Raw genomic sequence first — 8,194 nt, forward strand, 5'->3', positions numbered from 1 at the left:
TATATATATATATATATATATATATATATATATATATATATAATATTTTGGGGAAAAAATACTTTAATGATCTTGCACACAAACACTATATCATACCTATTTTTCTGCTAAAATATAAGCTGTTACTCCGAGTAAATGGATACCTGACATTAGGGGTGGCCATCTTCATTGGTCTCACGATTCGAGTACGATTATCCTGTCCATAATTCGATTCCGCGATGCATCACGATAAGTGCGCATGGTTAAACTTTTTTTTCCAAAAATTCAGGCAGTCAGAAAAACAATATTTCTCCAGATGCCGAGGGGTGGATGGTGGTGTAGGGATGGGATCAGTGACATTGACACTCACCTGCTCTCTGTCGATTTTCCCCTCCTTCATGCTGCTCGGCGTTTCCCTCTTCCGGTGCCTCCAGTTCTCCCAGAGATGGCAGAGCACCGCATGGAGCAACGGATGGCGTCACCAGACATGTGAATTGTGATGCACAGAGGCTGCGATTTTATATTCAGTACTCCCACCCGACTTATTGACCACAGATCTCTCAATAGAGGACTTGTTTACATTTCTTGCGGTAGCAACAAAAGTGATCAAAAAAAAAATTGAGGAAAAGTGGAATAAAATGGATAATAAAAATTTTTAAAGCCTGCTCGTGCGCAGTGGTGAGCGCATATGTAGGTCACGCCCACGTATGTAAACTGTATTCAAACCATCCATGTGAGGTAGCACTAGACCTCTCCAAGCTGTAGAGATTAAAGCGTCGCCTATGGAGATTAAGTACCATAGTTTGTCACCATTCCACGAGCGAGTGCAATTTTAACTGCTTCCTGCCCAACGTCATAGGACGTTGTCAACTTTGGGCGATGATGCCTGCAACTACAGAGATCATCTTTTAGGGCCCGCAATTCCCTTCACTATAAGAACAATCATAGCGGCTGTTCAGCTGCTTGATTGTTCTTGTAGATGGTGGGAGAGTGAAGTTCCGCTTTAAAATTGGTAAACTATCACCTTGTAAAACAACCCATTTGATTTAAAATATAAATGAAAGACAAAACGTTTATTGGCAAATAAGAGTTGTGGGGGGGGGGGAGAAGCTGTAGAATACCGTCCTTCCCAGTAAAAGGCTGTTCAGTGGGGGGGGAGCTGTCTTGACCGTTTTGAACTGATCATTGGAGGAGAGCAGGCTGAGTTCCCAGCATAGCTAGAGAACTGACCACGCTGTTCCCCCCTGCTTACTGTGGTCAGTTTTGAATAGGAAAGCAAAGGGACTAGCAGGAGCACCAGGGATTTCTGACAAAGGAAACAATACAAAAAGAACGGGGTACTTTTTTATATTGCAGCATGTACATCAGGAATATGAAATGCTGGGTTTACAAACGTTTTAACCTACTTTGTGTGATTCCATAGTGCTCTCAACCTCTTCTCTGGTCCTCTGCTGGCACGGCAGGCTCCTTCTCTTGGCATGTCCCCATAGCAAGCCGATTGATATGGGGGCACGCTTGTGGGCTCACTCCCAAGCCACGTTGCCTGCATCCATGGACAGTGCAGCTCGGCCCTGCTCCCTCGTCACAGGTTTTCACTGACAGCAGCGGGAGCACCCAAACCGCCCCAAAGATGCTTGCAGGACTTTTTTTTTTTTTTTTTTTTTTTTTTTCCTGTCCTGCAAGCGCACCACCCCAGTGTGAAAGCACTTGGGCTTTCACACTGGGGAGGCATGAGAGGCGATATTTTTAGCACTAAAACTCCTGCCTGAAAAGAGCCCCAGTGTGAGAGGGGTCTAAAAGTAAGTTTAGGCTTTTGAACCACTCTAAAGTGACATCATTTGCAAACATAATCTTTCTCTTCGGTGGCCTGGCCCTATCTTCACTCTGCAGGAGCTAAGTGCCTTCTTTAGAAATTTCAACTTTTCAGAATGTTTGGAGTCTTGGATGCCTGTGCACATTGTGGCTTCAACCACTGACCACTATATCAGTACTGTCTAGTAATGATATAAAGGCCAGAGCATAGAACCACACTGTGCCACAGGGGACCCCAGCTTTAATATGTCCGTCCAAGTGGGAAAACGTCCACTGGATTCCCAACTCCAGATTTTAGTGAACTTTATATAATTCCCTTGGGCCAAGCTGGTCCAAACTTATTTCCTTTATTAACCCATTCAGCGGTTGTGTGTACTGTATGTAGCATCAGGTCACATACAGCATACGGTGCTGTGTTCCATTATCTGGATGGAAACTTCCCATCTCTCTCCTCGAGCAAAATGAAGCTGGGATTAGTGCTGCCAGCTTGGTCCAAACAAATTAAAGCTCACTCAAACCTAGAGGCTTTAAGCTGCTGGTGGGGTACATATACAGGATGACCCATTTACTACCTATATATGGAGTGGTTCTGCTGTATGGTCTTGCTGGTTGTGTTTTTGTTTTGTTTGTTTTTTTTTTTTTTTTTTTTTTTAATTCTGCTTGTTGTGTTCAAAAACAGATGGACTTTTTGGTAGTTTGCTGCTATGCTTTAAAGTTCACCCATTTAAAAGCATAATAAATGCATGTATTTTTGCAGGTTAAAAAAAGTGTGTTTTTTTTTTTTTTTTTTTTTTTTTTTTTTTTTTTTTTTTGGGGAGCCTGAAAGCATTGCACACACGGGGGCTGTTGGTTTGTAACTTGTTGAATGTTACAATAGGTGAACTTTAAGAGCGAAGTATGGCCAAAGCTGGCTCCCCTACTCTGCACTCCAGTGAGTGTTTGAAAACCAGAGAAGAGGACTTGAGAGCTGAACAATATGCAGTCATGCGATTTCTCAGCTCTGTCTTTGCGCCAATATGGGACAGCTGCAGCATGAAGGGGAGTTTGAGATTTTGTTTGTTTTTTCCTTTTAAAATTTTAAGCATGTTTACCTCAACACTGGGCACTTTCACCCCCTTCTTTCCCAGACCGATTTTTTTTTTTTTTTTTTTTTTTGTAATATAAGTGAAAATTTTGAAAAATTTTCTACTTTTTGTTTAAAGTGGAAGTAAACCCTGGTGGGTTTTACTTCCTCTTTATTTCCCTGCAAAGGTAAAGCATAATGGGCTACTATGCATCGCATAGTAGCCCATTATATGTCACTTACCTGACACAGACGCTCGCGATGTCTCCGTTGTCCCCACGAGCAGGGAGCATCCATTTTCGCACCTCTTCCTCCTGGGGCGCAAACTCTAACTCTGACTGTCTGGAGTCATGTGACATCACTCCTGCGCATGTGCGTGGGAGCTGCCAGTCACGGCATGTCCCCTATTAGAAAAGGCACAATGTGCCCTTTCTAAAGGGCGCACGTGCCGTAGTCATTGGCGCTCGTCTTTTTAGTAAATATCTCCTAAACCATGGAGGTGTAGGAGATATTTCAAGCACCTACAGGTAAGCCTTAATATATAGGCTTACCTGTAGGTAAAAGTGGTTGTACAAGGTGTACAACCAGTTTAAAGACATACAATAAAATCTAATTTCGTCATAAATTTAGGCCAGAATGTACTCTGCTACATGTCTTTAGTGAAAAACAAAAAACCCGATTAAGTATGATAGGTTTGTGTGATCACGGACAGATGTGTGCAGATAACTAGGACACATGATCTTACTGGGAAAGGTGGCTCCGGACAATGTTCCGGTGATTAGTGTGAGGGAAAAACGCAGCCATCATGTGATCAGGAGGGACAGTCACAGAGCCCTCCTGACGATCTGAGATGTGCGTGTCCAGGTGACACGAGCACATGGCTACGCAATCGGGAACGTTCACTGAGGAGGAAGCAGGTGGGAAGTAGTTAAAGCACTCTCCCCACACCTTCCTCATCAAACATCTTGGATGCAGCCTCTGCCAAGGATTGGTTGGTGTTGACAGCCCATATTGTACTCAGCGCCCTTTACTCAGCAAGGGCTGTTCTTTGTGCATTTGTAGCATGCGCATTGCAATTGTGTTCATATTTTCTTTCTGGGCCCAGTGTGTGCAGAAGGGCAGGATCGTTCAGTATATGCTGAAAGCTGTAAGGTTAAGTTCAGTTTTTCCAAAATGCACACTATGCTGTCCTATATGGCTATAGTAGCATAGTGTGACAAATCTACCTTCCAGCTTCCTATCAGTTCAAAGATTGTAGGCCAAAAATGCGTTTAAAAGAAGCCAATTAAAACCTCTTTACAGCTTGTGATTGTTTCCTCACCAGTTATTGTAGGGACAGAGCAGCCATAGGGATGTGTGGCCCCTTGTTTAATGGGAGGGAGAGCCATCCTGTTCAGGCTGTAAATGCTCAGTGTGGCAGAGAGGAATGGTAGTGAAGGTGTAAACTTTCAAGGGAGTATTTAATTCTTCCAATCCTGCTTTGAATGCAGGCTCTAGGTCCTGTATCCTAATTTTGGCTACACAATCTAGTGAGCGGCAGCAATTCAGGATGTTGTAAGTTAGGCTTCACATCTCATAAGTCACTGAGTCACTAACAATGTTTTGCACTCCAGTCCGCACTCTACGGAAAATGGGTCTCAGAAGTCTGCTCTGTTGACGTCACAGGAATCTGATGCCCATCTGTCTCTCAGCGAGCTGCTGAGAGACTGAGACGGTCGTTCCCTGCCCCTCCACAGCTCAGCAGTGAGCGTGGAGGAGCAGAGACAAGTCAGCAGCTCTCTGCTCGGGGAGCTGAGAGAACTGAGCCATTGGCGATGTTCGATTGCTAAGCTCTCAGTGCAGAGGCGCCGGGGGACAGATGCAGCATTGGACCGATGCTGCATCCACCTAGGTAAGTATGAACGCGTTAAAAAAAAAAAACAAAAACCCATACTTCACTTTTAAGCTTTTTAATTTTCTGCCCAAACGGTGTGTTTTTTTTTTTTTTTTTATTTTATATAAGATATAGTTTGTATAAAAGACAGCCACTCCTAGAAGTAGCTGTAAAAATGTTCAGTTTGCATGAGGCTTAAGGGTTTACAACCACTTTAAAACAGCATATCTGTGAAAGGAAAAAATCAGTTGGCAAGCAAGATTAGCAACGTTTCCTGTGGTGTAAAATAGTTTGCGTCTGGCTTCACACTGCTGCGGGATTGAAATTGTGTGAGTTAAGCTGAACTCATACGATTTCATACCTGCATGTCAGCCCGACCTCGGGGAGATTTCATTGAAATCGCACCCGAAGTCCCCAAAAGTAGTACAGAAACTACTTCTGGTAATCGGTGCGATGCTTTCGGACGGTGCCATTGCTGGCAATAGTTGCCGATTTGGCATGTGTTTTGACATGTCAAATTGCTTCAATGTAAACCTGGGTTTAATGAAAGGTGACCAGTGCCCCTGCCATGTGTTTTGTGTTTTGTGTTTTTTTTTTTATTGCTGTTTTTGTGAAGGTTTATAGTGTTCACGTTTGATGCTTTTGAGTGCATAGAATAGTTCAGTTTGTCAAGGGAAATGATCATTTTAAATTTTATATAGTTCATTGTTGCTGCATCATTGCATATGTAGTGGTATATGAGCAAAATATGATATGTTGTAATTTTGTGTTCTTGTAGTGTGGCGTCATCAGCCCCAGATTTGATGTGCAGCTAAAGGATCTGGAAAAGTGGCAGAACAATCTCTTGCCTTCACGTCAGTTTGGGTAAGTTCAGTTACCATTACTGTATTGATGAGCTGTAATAGTTTGGGTTCCCAAAGATGTTCCCCCTATTAGGCACTTTTCACTGTACCCTGGGTTCTCATATCAAATGTACAACTCTCCTGGGGTGAAAGTCAACTATTAGACTTGAGGACTCCTTTAAAAAGCAGCAGTATGGCCGCACTGGGTGGGGAAAAATTAAAAATTTATAGAGTACATTGTGCTTTCCTAAATGTACACGGTGATCCACCTGCTTCAGACTCTGGTGGAACACTACAATATGTTTGAGGAGGGGGGAAAAAAAAGCCAAAGGCAGATCCCAATAATGTGAACTGTCAGTTACATGACCAGTTCTGCTCTGGCGAGTAGAGAATTGGAAGGTAATGGGATCTGCCAGTTACACACTGCAGCCAAATTTAAAAATTTATGGGAGGGGCTGTAGTAAGTATAGTGCAAAAAAGTGGATAAAATCAGCTTTCCATTTACCCCTTGGTGTTTCCTGCATGAGTACCCCTTTAGCTTTATAGGTAAGTTCTACATTCTTAGGAGTAAAATGGCCTGTCAGAACAAGAACTACTTTTTCTAATTTGTATTTGAAGGAGGTTATGTAGGATGGTCGTTTGGTTTGTCTGAATGCTTGTTTGAGGTCAGTGATTCATTGGATAATGAAGCTGGAATGGGGTGGCAGCACCAGAGTCTGCACCTCCCAAAAATTCATTAGCAACCCCTCCTATTTCTGTCCTAAAGATTTCTCATAACAGAAGATTAGTCCTAGTTTTTAAATTGATGGAACAATTTTAGGACTTTTTTTTTTTTTTTTTTGAGCCTCCTGCAGGACTGTCTGTGCATCTGTGTGCATGTACATCCTGTGCTAATAAAAAAACTAGCAGTTAATTGCTTGACTTAGTGATTGATCGGTAAACATTGAACAAACGACTCCCTTCTTTAAGCATTACAAGTGGCATGTAGTTGCGTATTATGCTTGTGCCTGCACTCTGCCCACCATCTTAACATTTAAAAAAAAAAAAAAAAGTTCACGTCATTGGGTGCCACAGTCATCTACCTTGCTCACTGATGTTTGCTCCTCTAACTATTGTAACACTGCGTATCTAGGATACAAAGCATAGAACATTGTGCACCTCGTTTTGCACATGTACAGGACTTTGCATTTATCTGGAGGAAAGCCCTTTCTAAATTCTGGGATTTTTTTTCCCTTTTCCAACAGATTAGTAGTCTAGTATTGCACAGTGTGATATGAGTCACATGGCATCCTACTATTTTGCAGTTTTGGGATGAGATCTCCTTGAAGGCACTACTGCATAGCCTTCCAAGGGCACGGGTGTGTCTTCAGCAGTTCTTGCAGCTGCCTTTCCTCTTGAATTTGTTCTAGGCACGGAACTATGGTCAGACAAACATTTGACTGTAGCATGACAATTCTGAGCGTTGGCCTTTACACTCAAGTTTTGTATCTGCAATGGTGCAGTTCTGTTGTCATTGTTTACAAGTAATTTTCAGGTGATTCAAAACCACATTGGAAAGCACTTTAGCTTTGCAACTTTAATATGTATTTTTTAGGAAATGCAAAATTCATTTTTTTTTTTTTTTTTTTTTTTATTATAGGTATATTGTGCTTACAACTTCCGCTGGCATCATGGACCACGAGGAAGCAAGGCGAAAACACACAGGAGGCAAAATCCTGGGATTCTTTTTCTAAATGTTAAAGCAGGCAGAACAATAAACTGTTATCAAAAACTGTTACTTGTTTTTTCTGAACTAGTGCAATTCCGTTCTGGTGTGAGGTTTAACCTACCGCATTAATTGTGGCCGATACTACAGAGTTTGGCGACTTTTAAATGAAACCTGTTCTGTTCATCCATTTTGATGCGTTTTTGTTGCTGCCCCCCCCCCCGTATAAGGAAAAGCTTACAAACCTACATATGAGTGTGAAAGGTTATCTTCCATAAGGTTTACTTTAAAAAGCGATCCACATATAGTGGTAGGCAAACCTGAGTGTAGGAATTTGAGCGTTTCCGCATCTGCAGAGAGCACTGTTAAAACCAAGTTGCAAAATATATGTATTGCTTCTGCTTGCGTACACATTCACATTTGTCATTAGTTCTGAAGGAGCTTGCAGCCTTTTGTCAGTATCCAGAAAAATGCAGGGGGGACAGCTTGGGTGGGAGAATGTTAACCTGCAGGGCTCTTTCCCATAGAATGGCAAAATATTTGCATCAAGATAAAAAGGTGTGTGTGTGTGTGTGGCAGCCTCTCCAGCACTCCCTAATACTTACCTGAGCCCCATCTCTGTCCAGCGATGTCCATGAGTCCCTCGGCCGTCCGGGACTCTCCCTCCTGATTTGGCTGAGACTTAGCAGTGGCTCCCGCAGCTGTCATTTATTCAAGTGAGAGGGGGTGGGGGCCGAAGTGCAGCTCCATGTCTGAATGGCTTCACAGCTCGGCTGCCCCCATAGCAAGCTGCTTGCTGTGGGTGCACTCAACAGGGAGGGGCCAGGAGCACAGAAGAGGAACCTGAGAAGAGCAGGATCCAGTCTGCTCTGCAAAACCACTGCACAGAGGCGGTAAGTATGTTTGGTGTGTGCGTGTTT

At 42.9% G+C, this 8,194-nt stretch overlaps 1 protein-coding gene across 2 annotated transcripts in view; it reads left to right on the forward strand.

Annotated features, from left to right (window-relative positions):
• RPS15A (ribosomal protein S15a) overlaps positions 1-7,340 on the forward strand; it is a 16,096-nt gene extending 8,756 nt beyond the window's left edge. For both annotated transcript variants that reach the window (XM_073591123.1, XM_073591124.1), the window contains exons 4-5: positions 5,506-5,591; positions 7,209-7,340. In XM_073591123.1, the coding sequence (XP_073447224.1) occupies positions 5,506-5,591; positions 7,209-7,302 (180 nt within the window). In that variant the 3' untranslated portion in view covers positions 7,303-7,340. The remainder of the gene's footprint in view (positions 1-5,505; positions 5,592-7,208) is intronic.
• Positions 7,341-8,194: the final 854 nt, after the last annotated feature.

The sequence above is a fragment of the Aquarana catesbeiana genome, linkage group LG06 (genome assembly GCF_042186555.1).
Source record: "Aquarana catesbeiana isolate 2022-GZ linkage group LG06, ASM4218655v1, whole genome shotgun sequence".
Taxonomy (NCBI): Eukaryota; Metazoa; Chordata; class Amphibia; order Anura; family Ranidae; genus Aquarana; species Aquarana catesbeiana.